The sequence below is a fragment of the Oncorhynchus keta genome, chromosome 35, assembly GCF_023373465.1.
Source record: "Oncorhynchus keta strain PuntledgeMale-10-30-2019 chromosome 35, Oket_V2, whole genome shotgun sequence".
Taxonomy (NCBI): domain Eukaryota; kingdom Metazoa; phylum Chordata; class Actinopteri; order Salmoniformes; family Salmonidae; genus Oncorhynchus; species Oncorhynchus keta.
This window is the reverse complement of record NC_068455.1, coordinates 79,156,020-79,174,856: the sequence shown is the minus strand read 5'-3', so window position 1 is coordinate 79,174,856 and position 18,837 is coordinate 79,156,020. Positions and strand designations below refer to the sequence as shown.

At 44.8% G+C, this 18,837-nt stretch overlaps 1 protein-coding gene across 5 annotated transcripts in view; it reads left to right on the top strand.

Annotated features, from left to right (window-relative positions):
• Positions 1 to 18,837, top strand: part of dysf (dysferlin, limb girdle muscular dystrophy 2B (autosomal recessive)) — a 352,696-nt gene that overhangs the window by 141,857 nt on the left and 192,002 nt on the right. For all 5 annotated transcript variants that reach the window (XM_052497966.1, XM_052497965.1, XM_052497963.1 and 2 more), the window contains 2 exons: positions 14,856 to 15,029; positions 15,182 to 15,269. In XM_052497966.1, the coding sequence (XP_052353926.1) occupies positions 14,856 to 15,029; positions 15,182 to 15,269 (262 nt within the window). The remainder of the gene's footprint in view (positions 1 to 14,855; positions 15,030 to 15,181; positions 15,270 to 18,837) is intronic.

Genomic DNA, 18,837 nt, shown 5'->3' with positions numbered 1-18,837 from the left:
GAGATTACACAGAGACCGTCAGATACTGGACAGGTCTGTAGAGATTACACAGAGACCGTTAGATACTGGACAGGTAGAGATTACACAGAGACTGTTAGATACTGGACAGGTAGAGATTACACAGAGACTGTTAGATACTGGACAGGTAGAGATTACACAGAGACTGTTAGATACTGGACAGGCAGTGATTACACAGCGCCCGTCAGATACTGGACAGGTAGAGATTACACAGAGACTGTTAGATACTGGACAGGTAGAGATTACACAGAGACTGTTAGATACTGGACATGTAGATATTACACAGAGACTGTTAGATACTGGACAGGCAGAGATTACACAAAGACTGTTAGATACTGGACAGGTCTGTAGAGATTACACAGAGACTGTTAGGTACTGGACAGGTAGAGATTACACATAGACCGTCAGATACTGGACAGGTAGAGATTACACAGAGACTGTTAGATACTGGAGAGGTAGAGATTACACAGAGACTGATAGATACTGGACAGGTAGAGATTACACAAAGACTGTTAGATACTGGACAGGTCTGTAGAGATTACACAGAGACTGTTAGATACTGGACAGGTAGAGATTACACAGATACTGTTAGACACTGGACAGGTCTGTAGAGATTACACGGAGACCGTTAGATACTGGACAGGTAGAGATTACACAGAGATCGTTAGATACTGGACAGGTCTGTAGAGATTACACAGAGACTGTTAGATACTGGACAGGTAGAGATTACACAGAGACTGTTAGATACAGGACAGGTAGAGATTACACAGAGACCGTTAGATACTGGACAGGTCTGTAGAGATTACACAGAGACTGTTAGCCACTGGACAGGTCTGTAGAGATTACACAGAGACCGTTAGATACTGGACAGGTAGAGATTACACAGAGACCGTTAGATACTGGACAGGTAGAGATTACACAGAGACCGTTAGATACTGGACAGGTCTGTAGAGATTACACAGAGACCGTTAGATACTGGACAGGTAGAGATTACACAGAGACCGTTAGATACTGGACAGGTCTGTAGAGATTACACAGAGACTGTTAGACACTGGACAGGTCTGTAGAGATTACACAGAGACCGTTAGATACTGGACAGGTAGAGATTACACAGAGACCTTTAGATACTGGCCAGGTCTGTAGAGATTACACAGAGACTGTTAGATACTGGACAGGTAGAGATTACACAGAGACCGTTAGATACTGGACAGGTCTGTAGAGATTACACAGAGACTGTTAGATACTGGACAGGTAGAGATTACACAGAGACTGTTAGATACTGGACAGGTCTGTAGAGATTACACAGAGACCGTTAGATACTGGACAGGTCTGTAGAGATTACACATAGACTGTTAGATACTGGACAGGTAGAGATTACACAGAGACTGTTAGATACTGGACAGGCAGAGATTACACAGCGACCGTTAGATACTGGACAGGTAGAGATTACACATAGACTGTCAGAAACTGGACAGGTAGAGATTACACAGAGACCGTTAGATACTGGACAGGTAGAGATTACACAGAGACCGTTAGATACTGGACAGGTCTGTTGAGATTACACAGAGACCGTTAGATACTGGACAGGTCTGTTGAGATTACACAGAGACTGTTAGATACTGGACAGGTAGAGATTACACAGAGACCGTTAGATAAAGGACAGGTAGAGATTACACAGAGACCGTTAGATAAAGGACAGGTATAGATTACACAGAGACCGTTAGATACTGGACAGGTAGAGATTACACAGAGACTGTTAGATAAAGGACAGGTAGAGATTACACAGAGACTGTTAGATAAAGGACAGGTAGAGATTACACAGAGACCGTTAGATACTGGACAGGTAGAGATTACACAGAGACCGTTAGATACTGGACAGGTTGAGATTACACAGAGACCGTTAGATACTGGACAGGTAGAGATTACACAGAGACTGTTAGATAAAGGACAGGTAGAGATTACACAGAGCCCGTTACATAAAGGACAGGTAGAGATTACACAGAGACCGTTAGATAAAGGACAGGTAGAGATTACACAGAGACTGTTAGATACTGGACAGGTTGAGATTAAACAGAGACCGTTAGATACTGGACAGGTAGAGATTACACAGAGACTGTTAGATAAAGGACAGGTAGAGATTACACAGATACCGTTAGATAAAGGACAGGTAGAGATTACACAGAGACCGTTAGATACTGGACAGGTAGAGATTACACAGAGACTGTTAGATAAAGGACAGGTAGAGATTACACAGAGACCGTTAGATAAAGGACAGGTATAGATTACACAGAGACCGTTAGATACTGGACAGGTAGAGATTACACAGAGACTGTTAGATAAAGGATAGGTAGAGATTACACAGAGACCGTTAGATAAAGGACAGGTAGAGATTACACAGAGACCGTTAGATAAAGGACAGGTAGAGATTACACAGAGAATGTTAGATACAGGACAGGTAGAGATTACACAGAGACCGTTAGATAAAGGACAGGTAGAGATTACACAGAGACCGTTAGATAAAGGACAGGTAGAGATTACACAGAGCCCGTTACATAAAGGACAGGTAGAGATTACACAGAGAATGTTAGATAAAGGACAGGTAGAGATTACACAGAGACCGTTAGATAAAGGACAGGTAGAGATTACACAGAGAATGTTAGATACAGGACAGGTAGAGATTACACAGAGCCCGTTACATAAAGGACAGGTAGAGATTACACAGAGCCCGTTACATAAAGGACAGGTAGAGATTACACAGAGACTGTTAGATACTGGAGAGGTAGAGATTACACAGAGACTGATAGATACTGGACAGGTAGAGATTACACAAAGACTGTTAGATACTGGACAGGTCTGTAGAGATTACACAGAGACTGTTAGATACTGGACAGGTAGAGATTACACAGATACTGTTAGACACTGGACAGGTCTGTAGAGATTACACGGAGACCGTTAGATACTGGACAGGTAGAGATTACACAGAGATCGTTAGATACTGGACAGGTCTGTAGAGATTACACAGAGACTGTTAGATACTGGACAGGTAGAGATTACACAGAGACTGTTAGATACAGGACAGGTAGAGATTACACAGAGACCGTTAGATACTGGACAGGTCTGTAGAGATTACACAGAGACTGTTAGCCACTGGACAGGTCTGTAGAGATTACACAGAGACCGTTAGATACTGTACAGGTAGAGATTACACAGAGACCGTTAGATACTGGACAGGTAGAGATTACACAGAGACCGTTAGATACTGGACAGGTCTGTAGAGATTACACAGAGACCGTCAGATACTGGACAGGTAGAGATTACACAGAGACCGTTAGATACTGGACATGTAGAGATTACACAGAGACTGTTAGATACTGGACAGGTCTGTAGAGATTACACAGAGACCGTTAGATACTGGACAGGTAGAGATTACACAGAGACCGTTAGATACTGGACAGGTAGAGATTACACAGAGACCGTTAGATACTGGACAGGTCTGTAGAGATTACACAGAGACCGTTAGATACTGGACAGGTAGAGATTACACAGAGACCGTTAGATACTGGACAGGTCTGTAGAGATTACACAGAGACTGTTAGACACTGGACAGGTCTGTAGAGATTACACAGAGACCGTTAGATACTGGACAGGTAGAGATTACACAGAGACTGTTAGATACTGGCCAGGTCTGTAGAGATTACACAGAGACTGTTAGATACTGGACAGGTAGAGATTACACAGAGACCGTTAGATACTGGACAGGTCTGTAGAGATTACACAGAGACTGTTAGATACTGGACAGGTAGAGATTACACAGAGACTGGCAGATACAGGACAGGTAGAGATTACACAGAGACCGTTAGATACTGGACAGGTCTGTTGAGATTACACAGAGACTGTTAGATACTGGACAGGTAGAGATTACACAGAGACTGTTAGATACTGGACAGGTAGAGATTACACAGAGACCGTTAGATACTGGACAGGTAGAGATTACACAGAGACTGTCAGAAACTGGACAGGTAGAGATTACACAGAGACCGTTAGATACTGGACAGGTAGAGATTACACAGAGACCGTTAGATACTGGACAGGTCTGTTGAGATTACACAGAGACCGTTAGATACTGGACAGGTCTGTTGAGATTACACAGAGACCGTTAGATACTGGACAGGTAGAGATTACACAGAGACTGTTAGATAAAGGACAGGGAGAGATTACACAGAGACCGTTAGATAAAGGACAGGTATAGATTACACAGAGACCGTTAGATACTGGACAGGTAGAGATTACACAGAGACTGTTAGATAAAGGACAGGTAGAGATTACACAGAGACTGTTAGATAAAGGACAGGTAGAGATTACACAGAGACCGTTAGATACTGGACAGGTAGAGATTGCACAGAGACCGTTAGATACTGGACAGGTTGAGATTACACAGAGACCGTTAGATACTGGACAGGTAGAGATTACACAGATACCGTTAGATAAAGGACAGGTAGAGATTACACAGAGACCGTTAGATACTGGACAGGTAGAGATTAAACAGAGACTGTTAGATAAAGGACAGGTAGAGATTACACAGAGACTGTTAGATACTGGACAGGTAGAGATTACACAGAGACTGTTAGATACTGGACAGGTAGAGATTACACAGAGACTGTTAGATACTGGACAGGTAGAGATTACACAGAGACCGTCAGATACTGGACACGTAGAGATTACACAGAGACTGTTAGATACTGGACAGGTCTGTAGAGATTACACAGAGACTGTTAGATACTGGACAGGTAGAGATTACACAGAGACTGTTAGATACTGGACAGGCAGAGATTACACAGCGACCATTAGATACTGGACAGGTAGATATTACACAGAGACTGTTAGATACTGGACAGGTCTGTAGAGATTACACAGAGACCGTTAGATACTGGACAGGTCTGTAGAGATTACACATAGACTGTTAGATACTGGACAGGTAGAGATTACACAGAGACTGTTAGATACTGGACAGGCAGAGATTACACAGCGACCATTAGATACTGGACAGGTAGAGATTACACATAGACCGTCAGATACTGGACAGGTAGAGATTACACAGAGACCATTAGATACTGGACAGGTAGAGATTACACAGAGACTGTTAGATACTGGACATGTAGAGATTACACAGAGACCGTCAGATACTGGATAGGTAGAGATTACACAGAGACTGTTAGATACTGGACAGGTAGAGATTACACAGAGACTGTTAGATACTGGACATGTAGAGATTACACAGAGACCGTCAGATACTGGACAGGTCTGTAGAGATTACACAGAGACCGTTAGATACTGTACAGGTAGAGATTACACAGAGACCGTTAGATACTGGACAGGTAGAGATTACACAGAGACTGTTAGATACTGGACAGGTAGAGATTACACAGAGACTGTTAGATACTGGACAGGTAGAGATTACACAGAGACTGTTAGATACTGGACAGGTCTGTAGAGATTACACAGAGACTGTTAGATACTGGACAGGTAGAGATTACACAGAGACTGTTAGATACTGGACAGGTAGAGATTACACAGAGACTGTTAGATACTGGACAGGCAGAGATTACACAAAGACTGTTAGATACTGGACAGGTCTGTAGAGATTACACAGAGACTGTTAGGTACTGGACAGGTAGAGATTACACATAGACCGTCAGATACTGGACAGGTAGAGATTACACAGAGACTGTTAGATACTGGAGAGGTAGAGATTACACAGAGACTGATAGATACTGGACAGGTAGAGATTACACAAAGACTGTTAGATACTGGACAGGTCTGTAGAGATTACACAGAGACTGTTAGATACTGGACAGGTAGAGATTACACAGATACTGTTAGACTGGACAGGTCTGTAGAGATACGTTAGATACTGGACAGGTAGAGATTACACAGAGACGTTAGATACTGGACAGGTCTGTAGAGATTACACAGAGACTGTTAGATACTGGACAGGTAGAGATTACACAGAGACTGTTAGATACAGGACAGGTAGAGATTACACAGAGACCGTTAGATACTGGACAGGTCAGAGATTACACAGAGACTGTTAGCCACTGGACAGGTCTGTAGAGATTACACAGAGACCGTTAGATACTGGACAGGTAGAGATTACACAGAGACCGTTAGATACTGGACAGGTAGAGATTACACAGAGACCGTTAGATACTGGACAGGTCTGTAGAGATTACACAGAGACCGTTAGATACTGGACAGGTAGAGATTACACAGAGACCGTTAGATACTGGACAGGTCTGTAGAGATTACACAGAGACTGTTAGACACTGGACAGGTCTGTAGAGATTACACAGAGACCGTTAGATACTGGACAGGTAGAGATTACACAGAGACCTTTAGATACTGGCCAGGTCTGTAGAGATTACACAGAGACTGTTAGATACTGGACAGGTAGAGATTACACAGAGACCGTTAGATACTGGACAGGTCTGTAGAGATTACACAGAGACTGTTAGATACTGGACAGGTAGAGATTACACAGAGACTGTTAGATACAGGACAGGTAGAGATTACACAGAGACCGTTAGATACTGGACAGGTCTGTTGAGATTACACAGAGACTGTTAGATACTGGACAGGTAGAGATTACACAGAGACTGTTAGATACTGGACAGGTAGAGATTACACAGAGACCGTTAGATACTGGACAGGTAGAGATTACACAGAGACTGTCAGAAACTGGACAGGTAGAGATTACACAGAGACCGTTAGATACTGGACAGGTAGAGATTACACAGAGACCGTTAGATACTGGACAGGTCTGTTGAGATTACACAGAGACCGTTAGATACTGGACAGGTCTGTTGAGATTACACAGAGACTGTTAGATACTGGACAGGTAGAGAATATACAGAGACCGTTAGATAAAGGACAGGTAGAGATTACACAGAGACCGTTAGATAAAGGACAGGTAGAGATTACACAGAGACCGTTAGATAAAGGACAGGTCTGGAGAGATTACACAGAGACCGTTAGATAAAGGACAGGTAGAGATTACACAGAGACCGTTAGATAAAGGACAGGTAGAGATTACACAGAGACCGTTAGATACTGGACAGGTATAGATTACACAGAGACCGTTAGATACTGGACAGGTTGAGATTACACAGAGACTGTTAGATACTGGACAGGTAGAGATTACACAGAGACCGTTAGATAAAGGACAGGTAGAGATTACACAGAGCCCGTTACATAAAGGACAGGTAGAGATTACACAGAGACCGTTAGATAAAGGACAGGTAGGACAGAGACTGTAGATAATGGACATTACACAGAGACCGTTAGATACTGGACAGGTAGATAACAGGACTGTTAGATAAAGGACAGGTAGAGATTACACAGAGACCGTTAGATAAGGACAGGTATAGATTACACAGAGACCGTTAGATACTGGACAGGTAGAGATTACACAGAGACTGTTAGATAAAGGACAGGTAGAGATTACACAGAGACCGTTAGATAAAGGACAGTTAGAGATTACACAGAGACCGTTAGATAAAGGACAGGTAGAGATTACACAGAGAATGTTAGATACAGGACAGGTAGAGATTACACAGAGCCCGTTACATTAGATACACAGAGAATGTTAGATACAGGTAGGTAGATTACACAGAGACCGTTAGATAAAGGACAGGTAGAGATTACACAGAGAATGTTAGATAAAGGACAGGTAGGATTACACAGAGACTGTTAGATTACACAGAGATTACACAGAGAATGTTAGATACAGGACAGGTAGAGATTACACAGAGCCCGTTACATAAAGGACAGGTAGAGATTACACAGAGCCCGTTACATAAAGGACAGGTAGAGATTACACAGAGACTGTTAGATACTGGAGAGGTAGGATTACACAGAGATGATAGATACTGGACAGAGACACAAAGACTGTTAGATACTGGACAGGTAGAGATTACACAGAGACTGTTAGATACTGGACAGGTAGAGATTACACAGAGACTGTTAGATACTGGACATGTAGAGATTACACAGAGACTGTTAGATACTGGACAGGTAGAGATTACACAGAGACCGTTAGATACTGGACAGGTCTGTAGAGATTACACAGAGACTGTTAGATACTGGACAGGTAGAGATTACACAGAGACTGTTAGATACAGGACAGGTAGAGATTACACAGAGACCGTTAGATACTGGACAGGTCTGTTGAGATTACACAGAGACTGTTAGCCACTGGACAGGTCTGTAGAGACAGAGACTGTTAGATACTGGACAGGTAGAGATTACACAGAGACCGTTAGATACTGGACAGGTAGAGATTACACAGAGACTGTTAGATACTAGATACTGGACAGGTAGAGATTACACAGAGACTGTTAGATACTGGACAGGTCTGTAGAGATTACACAGAGACTGTTAGATACTGGACAGGTAGAGATTACACAGAGACCGTTAGATACTGGACAGGTAGAGATTACACAGAGACCGTTAGATACTGGACAGGTAGAGATTACACAGAGACCGTTAGATACTGGACAGGTCTGTAGAGATTACACAGAGACCGTTAGATACTGGACAGGTAGAGATTACACAGAGACCGTTAGATACTGGACAGGTAGAGATTACACAGAGACTGTTAGATACTGGACAGGTCTGTAGAGATTACACAGAGACCGTTAGATACTGGACAGGTAGAGATTACACAGAGACTGTTAGATACTGGACAGGTAGAGATTACACAGAGACTGTTAGATACTGGACAGGTAGAGATTACACAGAGACCGTTAGATACTGGACAGGTCTGTAGAGATTACACAGAGACTGTTAGATACTGGACAGGTAGAGATTACACAGAGACTGTTAGATACAGGACAGGTAGAGATTACACAGAGACCGTTAGATACTGGACAGGTCTGTAGAGATTACACAGAGACTGTTAGATACTGGACAGGTAGAGATTACACAGAGACTGTTAGATACTGGACAGGTAGAGATTACACAGAGACTGTTAGATACTGGACAGGTAGAGATTACACAGAGACTGTTAGATACTGGACAGGTAGAGATTACACAGAGACCGTCAGATACTGGACAGGTAGAGATTACACAGAGACCGTTAGATACTGGACAGGTCTGTAGAGATTACACATAGACCGTCAGATACTGGACAGGTAGAGATTACACATAGACTGTTAGATACTGGACAGGTAGGTACACAGAGAGTTAGATACTGGACAGGTAGAGATTACACAGAGACCGTTAGATACTGGACAGGTAGAGATTACACAGAGACCGTTAGATACTGGACAGGTCTGGACAGAGACCGTTAGATACTGGACAGGTAGAGATTACACAGAGACCGTTAGATACTGGACAGGTAGAGATTACACAGAGACCGTTAGATACTGGACAGGTCTGTAGAGATTACACAGAGACCGTTAGATACTGGACAGGTAGAGATTACACAGAGACTGTTAGATACTGGACAGGTCTGTTACACAGAGACTGTTAGACACTGGACAGGTAGAGATTACACAGAGACCGTTAGATACTGGACAGGTAGAGATTACACAGAGACCGTTAGATACTGGCCAGGTCTGTTAGTACACAGAGACTGTTAGATACTGGACAGGTAGAGATTACACAGAGACCGTTAGATACTGGACAGGTCTGTAGAGATTACACAGAGACTGTTAGATACTGGACAGGTAGAGATTACACAGAGACTGTTAGATACAGGACAGGTAGAGATTACACAGAGACCGTTAGATACTGGACAGGTCTGTTGAGATTACACAGAGACTGTTAGATACTGGACAGGTAGAGATTACACAGAGACTGTTAGATACTGGACAGGTAGAGATTACACAGAGACCGTTAGATACTGGACAGGTAGAGATTACACAGAGACTGTCAGAAACTGGACAGGTAGAGATTACACAGAGACCGTTAGATACTGGACAGGTAGAGATTACACAGAGACCGTTAGATACTGGACAGGTCTGTTGAGATTACACAGAGACCGTTAGATACTGGACAGGTCTGTTGAGATTACACAGAGACTGTTAGATACTGGACAGGTAGAGAATATACAGAGACCGTTAGATAAAGGACAGGTAGAGATTACACAGAGACCGTTAGATAAAGGACAGGTAGAGATTACACAGAGACCGTTAGATACTGGACAGGTAGAGATTACACAGAGACCGTTAGATACTGGACAGGTAGAGATTACACAGAGACCGTTAGATAAAGGACAGGTCTGTAGAGATTACACAGAGACCGTTAGATACTGGACAGGTAGAGATTACACAGAGACCGTTAGATACTGGACAGGTAGAGATTACACAGAGACCGTTAGATACTGGACAGGTAGAGATTACACCGTTAGATAAAGGAGACCGTTAGATACTGGACAGGTAGAGATTACACAGAGACTGTTAGATAAAGGACAGGTAGAGATTACACAGATACCGTTAGATAAAGGACAGGTAGAGATTACACAGAGACCGTTAGATACTGGACAGGTAGAGATTACACAGAGACTGTTAGATAAAGGACAGGTAGAGATTACACAGAGACCGTTAGATAAAGGACAGGTAGAGATTACACAGAGACCGTTAGATACTGGACAGGTAGAGATTACACAGAGACCTGTTAGATTAGAGATTACACAGAGACTGTTAGATGGACAGGTAGAGATTACACAGAGACTGTTAGATACTGGACAGGTAGAGATTACACAGAGACCGTTAGATAAAGGACAGGTAGAGATTACACAGAGAATGTTAGATAAAGGACAGGTAGAGATTACACAGAGAATGTTAGATACAGGACAGGTAGAGATTACACAGAGACCGTTAGATAAAGGACAGGTAGAGATTACACAGAGACCGTTAGATAAAGGACAGGTAGAGATTACACAGAGACCGTTAGATACTGGACAGGTAGAGATTACACAGAGACTGTTAGATAAAGGACAGGTAGAGATTACACAGAGACCGTTAGATACAGGACAGGTAGAGATTACACAGAGACCGTTAGATAAAGGACAGGTAGAGATTACACAGAGACCGTTAGATAAAGGACAGGGAGAGATTACACAGAGACCGTTAGATACTGGACAGGTAGAGATTACACAGAGACTGTTAGATAATACTGGACAGGTAGAGATTACACAGAGACTTTGTTAGATACTGGACAGGTAGAGATTACACAGAGACTGTTAGATACTGGACAGGTAGAGATTACACAGAGAAATGTTAGATACTGGACACCGTTAGATACTGGACAGGTAGAGATTACACAGAGACCGTTAGATACTGGACAGGTAGAGATTACACAGAGACTGTTAGATACTGGACAGGTAGAGATTACACAGAGACCGTTAGATAAAGGACAGGTAGAGATTACACAGAGAACTGGACAGGTAGAGATTACACAGAGACTGTTAGATACTGGACAGGTAGAGATTACACAGAGACCGTTTACTGGACAGGTAGAGATTACACAGAGACTGTTAGATAAAGGACAGGTAGAGATTACACAGAGACCGTTAGATAAAGGACAGGTAGAGATTACACAGAGACCGTTAGATAAAGGACAGGTAGAGATTACACAGAGACCGTTAGATACTGGACAGGTAGAGATTACACAGAGACTGTTAGATACTGGACAGGTAGAGATTACACAGAGACCGTTAGATAAAGGACAGGTAGAGATTACACAGAGACTGTTAGATACTGGACAGGTAGAGATTACACAGAGACTGTTAGATAAAGGACAGGTAGAGATTGTTAGATACAGGACAGGTAGAGATTACACAGAGACCGTTAGATAAAGGACAGGTAGAGATTACACAGAGACCGTTAGATACTGGACAGGTAGAGATTACACAGAGACCGTTAGATAAAGGACAGGTAGAGATTACACAGAGACCGTTAGATACTGGACAGGTAGAGATTACACAGAGACTGTTAGATACTGGACAGGTAGAGATTACACAGAGACCGTTAGATACAGGTAGAGACAGATCTGGACAGGTAGAGATTACACAGAGACTGTTAGATAAAGGACAGGTAGAGATTACACAGAGACTGTTAGATACTGGACAGGTAGAGATTACACAGAGACCGTTAGATAAAGGACAGGTAGAGATTCTAGATAAAGGACAGGTAGAGATTACACAGAGAATGTTAGATACTGGACAGGTAGAGATTACACAGAGACTGTTAGATACTGGACAGGTAGAGATTACACAGAGACCGTTAGATACTGGACAGGTAGAGATTACACAGAGACTGTTAGATACTGGACAGGTAGAGATTACACAGAGACCGTTAGATACTGGACAGGTAGAGATTACACAGAGACTGTTAGATACTGGACAGGTTGTTAGATACTGGACAGGTCAGAGATAGATACTGGACAGGTAGAGACTGTTAGATACTGGACAGAGATTACACAGAGACTGTTAGATACTGGACAGGTAGAGATTACACAGAGACCGTTAGATAAAGGACAGGTAGAGATTACACAGAGAGAGACTGGACAGGGAGAGATTAGACTGTTAGATACTGGACAGGTAGAGATTACACAGAGACTGTTAGATAAAGGACAGGTAGAGATTACACAGAGACTGTTAGATAAAGGATAGGTAGAGATTACACAGAGACCGTTAGATACTGGACAGGTAGAGATTACACAGAGCCCGTTACATAAAGGACAGGTGGAGATTACACAGAGAATGTTAGATACAGGACAGGTAGAGATTACACAGAGACCGTTAGATAAAGGACAGGTCTGGAGAGATTACACAGAGACCGTTAGATAAAGGACAGGTAGAGATTACACAGAGACTGTTAGATACTGGACAGGTTGAGATTAAACAGAGACCGTTAGATACTGGACAGGTAGAGATTACACAGAGACCGTTAGATAAAGGACAGGTAGAGATTACACAGAGACTGTTAGATACTGGACAGGTTGAGATTAAACAGAGACCGTTAGATACTGGACAGGTAGAGATTACACAGAGACCGTTAGATAAAGGACAGGTAGAGATTACACAGAGACTGTTAGATACTGGAAGGGATTACACAGAGGTAGAGAGGTAGAGATTACACAGAGACCGTTAGATAAGGACAGGTAGAGATTACACAGAGACTGTTAGATAAAGGACAGGTAGAGATTACACAGAGACCGTTAGATAAAGGACAGGTAGAGATTACACAGAGACCGTTAGATAAAGGACAGGTAGAGATTACACAGAGATGTTAGATAAAGTTAGATAAAGGACAGGTAAAGGACAGAGATTACACAGAGACCGTTAGATAAAGGACAGGTAGAGATTACACAGAGCCCGTTACATAAAGGACAGGTAGAGATTACACAGAGAATGTTAGATACAGGACAGGTAGAGATTACACAGAGCCCGTTACATAAAGGACAGGTAGAGATTACACAGAGAATGTTAGATACAGGACAGGTAGAGATTACACAGAGACCGTTAGATAAAGGACAGGTAGAGATTACACAGAGAATGTTAGATACAGGACAGGTAGAGATTACACAGAGCCCGTTACATAAAGGACAGGTAGAGATTACACAGAGACTGTTAGATACTGGACAGGTAGAGATTACACAGAGACTGTTAGATAAAGGATAGGTAGAGATTACACAGAGACCGTTAGATAAAGGACAGGTAGAGATTACACAGAGAATGTTAGATACAGGACAGGTAGAGATTACACAGAGAATGTTAGATACAGGACAGGTAGAGATTACACAGAGCCCGTTACATAAAGGACAGGTAGAGATTACACAGAGACTGTTAGATAAAGGACAGGTAGAGATTACACAGAGACCGTTAGATAAAGGACAGGTAGAGATTACACAGAGACCGTTAGATAAAGGACAGGTTGGCATTCCTTTTGAAATCAAATCAAACTTTGTGAGTTAAAAATTGCTACACACTACCCTGTAAAAAAGTCAAAGCAGACAAATTACAGTAAGAAATGGATATCACTTTTCCGTGATTTTACACACATTTGTCCACAAGGGGGCACTCTGACTACACAGAACAGAGTAGAGTTGGAACCCACTCTGTTAGTGATGAAACGTTCCAACCCTCAAAAATCTCCATCTCTCTTCCCTCTCTCTTCCTCCCCTTCTCTCTTCACTCTCTTCCTCCTCCTCTCCTCTCCTCTCTTCCTCCCCTTCCCTCTCCCCTCTCTTCCTCCCCCCTCTCTTCCTCCCCTTCTCTCTACCCTCTCTCTTCCTCCCCCTCTCTTCCTCCCCCTCTCTCTTCCCTCTCTCTTCCTCCCACTCTCTCTTCCTCCCCCTCTCTCTTCCCTCTCTCTTCCTCCCCCCTCTCTTCCTCCCCTTCTCTCTTCCCGCTCTCTTCCTCCCCTTCTCTCTTCCCGCTCTCTTCCTCCCCTCTCTCTTCCCTCTCTCTTCCTCCCCCCTCTCTCTCCCTCTCTCTTCCTCCCCCCTCTCTTCCTCCCCTTCTCTCTTCCCTCCTTCTCCCTCCCCTCTCTCTTCCTCCCCCCTCTCTTCCCTCTCTCTTCCTCCCTCCCTCTCTCTCTTCCTTCTTTCTTCCTCCCCCTATTTCTTCTCTCTCTTCCTCCCCTCTCTCTTCCCTATCTCTTCTCTCTCTCTTCCCCCCACTCTTCCTCCCCCTCTCTCTTCCCTCTCTCTCCCCTCTCTCTCCCCTCTCTCTTCCCCCTCCCTCCCCCCTCTCTCCTCCTCCCTCTCTCTCCCCTCTCTCTCTCCCCTCTCCCCCCCCCTCCCTCTCTCTTCCCTCTCTCTCCCCTCTATAGCAGCGACCAGATGAAGCAGAGAGAGAGGGATGGGAGTACGCATCTCTGTTTGGATGGAGGTTCCATCTTAAACCCCGGAAGACAGACTCATTCAGGAGGAGGAGATGGAGATGTCGTATGGAACCACTGGAGAAGACGGGACCTGCTGCTATCTTCGCCCTGGAGTGTTCACTGGTGAGAGAGTACAGGGGGATGGTGGGAGGAGGAGAGAAAGAGAGACTTTGGGAAAGAGGGGGGAATAGGTTGAAGAGGGTAGGTTTAAGGATGAAGGGTAAAATATAGAGGGATGAGAGGTGTTTTCTGAATCTGTTGTTATCTTTCGCCAGGGGAGTGTGACGGAGGATAAGAGTGATGAGAAATCTGTGACGGCGACCTTTGGGGTCAACCGCCCTACCATTTCCTGCCTCTTCCACAGTAAGAAGCAAATATCTAATTCTTATACTGAGAAGAGAGGGAGAGAGATGTATTGTCAAGGAGAGGGAGAGGGAGCAAGAGTCAAGGAGAGGGGGGGAGAGAGAGGAAGAGAGATGGATTGTCAAGGAGAGGGAGACGGAGCAAGAGTCAAGGAGAGAGAGGGAGAGAGATGGATTGTCAAGGAGAGGGAGAGGGAGAAAGAGTCAAGGAGAGGGAGCAAGAGTCAAGGAGAGGGAGAGAGATGGATTGTCAAGGAGAGGGAGCAAGAGTCAAGGAGAGGGAGAGGGAGCAAGAGTCAAGGAGAGGGAGGGAGGGAGGGGGAAGGTGGAGAGGGAGGGAGAGATGGGGAAGGTGGGGAGATGGGGTAGGAGGAGAGGGAGGGAGAGATGGGGAAGGAGGAGAGGGAGGGAGAGATGGGGAAGGAGGAGAGGGAGAGAGAGAGAGATGGGGAGGGAAAGAGGAAGAGAGAGAGGGAGGGAGAGAGAGTAATAAAAGACAAGATGAAAAGCTGGCCCCTCTTATAAACTAATCTAGAAACATAAATCTGTCTTTGGCTTCATATGAATTCTGCAGTCAAGGGTTTAATATATAAAATATTATTGATGTATAAAAACCCTACTCATCATTATTTAACATCTGCATCCAACAACTGAAAGGACATTTGTACGACTCTTCTCCTCATAAACCTGCCAGCTACCCGGTCAGTCTCTCTCTCTCTTACTTTCTCTCTCTCTCTCTTACTGTCTCTCTCTCTCTCTACTCTCTCTCTTACCTCTCTCTCTCTTTCTCTTCTCTCTCTCTCTCTCTCTCTCTCTCTCTCTCTCTCTCTCTCTCTCTCTCTCTCTTACTTTCTTTCTCTCTCTCTCTCTCTCTCTCTCTCTCTCTCTCTCTCTCTCTCTCTCTCTCTTCTCTCTCTCTCTCTCTCTCTCTCTCTCTCTCTCTCTCTCTCTCTCTCTCTCTCTCTCTCTCTCTCTCTCTCTCTCTCTCTTTCTTTCTACCTCTTCCCTCCTTTCTCTATCTCTCTCCATCTGTCATCCACCTGTGGTGTATTCTGGGAGAGCTCTGGTTCCAATCAGGCACACCTGTCTCCCCTGGTGACGTCCGTAGCAACAGGTGGCCGCCATGGAAACCTGTAATTGGTTCCAGATATACAGTAACTAGACTGTGACCCGAGAATGACTCTGAAGAGGATTGGAGGACGAATAGAATAGAGCAGAGGAGAATAGAATGGAATAATTTAATTCAATAGAAAAGGCTTCTAAAGTATGAAGTCAGGTGTCACCCTTAACCTGCTACCTTACCCTGCAACCTTACCCTGCTACCTTACCCTGCTACCTTACCCTACTATTTTACCCTGCTACCTTACCCTGCTATATTACCCTGCTACCTTACCCTACTAGCATATCCTTCTACCTTACCTGCTACCTTATCCTGCTACCTTACCTGCTACCTTCCCCTTCTACCTTACCCTGCTACCTTACCTGCTACCTTAGCTGCTACCTTACCCTGCTACCTTATCCTGCTACCTTACCCCGCTACCTTACCCTGCTACCTTACCCTTCTACCTTACCCTGCTACCTTACTCTACTACCTTACCCTGCTACCTTACCCTGCAACCTTACCCTGCTACCTGCTACCCTTACCATGCTACCTTACCTGCTTCCTGACCTGCTACCATACCCTGCTACCTTACCCTGCTACCTTACCCTGCTACCTTACCCTGCTACCTTACTCTGCTACCTTACCCTGCTACCTTACACTGCGACCTTACCTGCTATCTTACCTTCTACCTCACCCTGCTACCTTACCCTGCTACCCTACCCTGCCACCCTACTCCAATACCTTACCCTGCTACCTTACCCTAATACCTTACCCTGCTACCTTACCTGCTACCTTACCCTAATACCTTACCCTGCTACCTTACTCTGCTACCTTAGCCTGCTACCTTACCCTGCTACCTTACCCTGCTACCTTACCCTGCTACCTTACCTTGCTACCCTACCCCGCTACCCTACCCCAATACCTTACCCTGCTACCTTACCCTAATACCTTACCCTGCTACCTTACCCTGCCACCTTACCCCAATACCTTAGCCTGCTACCTTTTCCCTGCTACCTTACCCTGCTACCTTACCCTGCTACCTTTTCCCTTCTACCTTACCCTGCTACCTTACCCTGCTACCTTACCCTGCTGCCTTACCCTGCTACCTTACCTGCCACCTTACCCTGCTACCTTACCCTGCTACCTTACCCTGCTACCTTACCCTGCTACCTTACCCTGCTACCTTACCCTGCTACCTTACCCTGCTACCTTATCCTGCTACCTTACCTGCCACCTTACCCTGCTACCTTCCCTGCTACCTTACCCTGCTACCTTACCCTGCTACCTTACCCTGCAACCTTACCCTGCTACCTTACCCTGCTACCTTACCTGCTTCCTGACCTGCTACCTTACCCTGCTACCTTCCCCTTCTACCTTACCCTGCTACCTTAATCTACTACCTTACCCTGCTACCTTATCCTGCTACCTTACCCTGCTACCTTACCCTGCTACCTTACCCTGCTACCTTACCCTGCAACCTTACCCTGCTACCTTACCATGCTACCTTACCTGCTTCCTGACCTGCTACCATACCCTGCTACCTTACCCTGCTACCTTACCCTGCTACCTTACCCTGCTACCTTACCCTGCTACCTTACCTGCTACCTTACCTGCTATCTTCCCTTCTACCTTACCCTGCTACCTTACCCTGCTACCCTACCCTGCCACCCTACTCCAATACCTTACCCTGCTACCTTACCCTAATACCTTACCCTGCTACCTTACCTGCTACCTTACCCTAATACCTTACCCTGCTACCTTACTCTGCCACCTTAGCCTGCTACCTTACCCTGCTACCTTACCCTGCTACCTTACCCTGCTACCTTACCTTGCTACCCTACCCCGCTACCCTACCCCAATACCTTACCCTGCTACCTTACCCTAATACCTTACCCTGCTACCTTACCCTGCCACCTTACCCCAATACCTTAGCCTGCTACCTTTTCCCTGCTACCTTACCCTGCTACCTTACCCTGCTACCTTTTCCCTGCTACCTTACCCTGCTACCTTACCCTGCTGTCTTACCCTGCTACCTTACCCTGCCACCTTACCCTGCTACCTTACCTGCTACCTTACCCTGCTACCTTACCCTGCAACCTTTCCCTGCTACCTTACCCTGCTACCTTACCTGCTTCCTGACCTGCTACCATACCCTGCTACCTTACCCTGCTACCTTACCCTGCTACCTTACCCTGCTACCTTACTCTGCTACCTTACCCTGCTACCTTACCCTGCTACCTTACTCTGCTACCTTACCCTGCTACCTTACACTGTGACCTTATCTGCTATCTTACCTTCTACCTCACCCTGCTACCTTACCCTGCTACCCTACCCTGCCACCCTACTCCAATACCTTACCCTGCTACTCTTACCCTAATACCTTACCCTGCTACCTTACCTGCTACCTTACCCTAATACCTTACCCTGCTACCTTACTCTGCTACCTTAGCCTGCTACCTTACCCTGC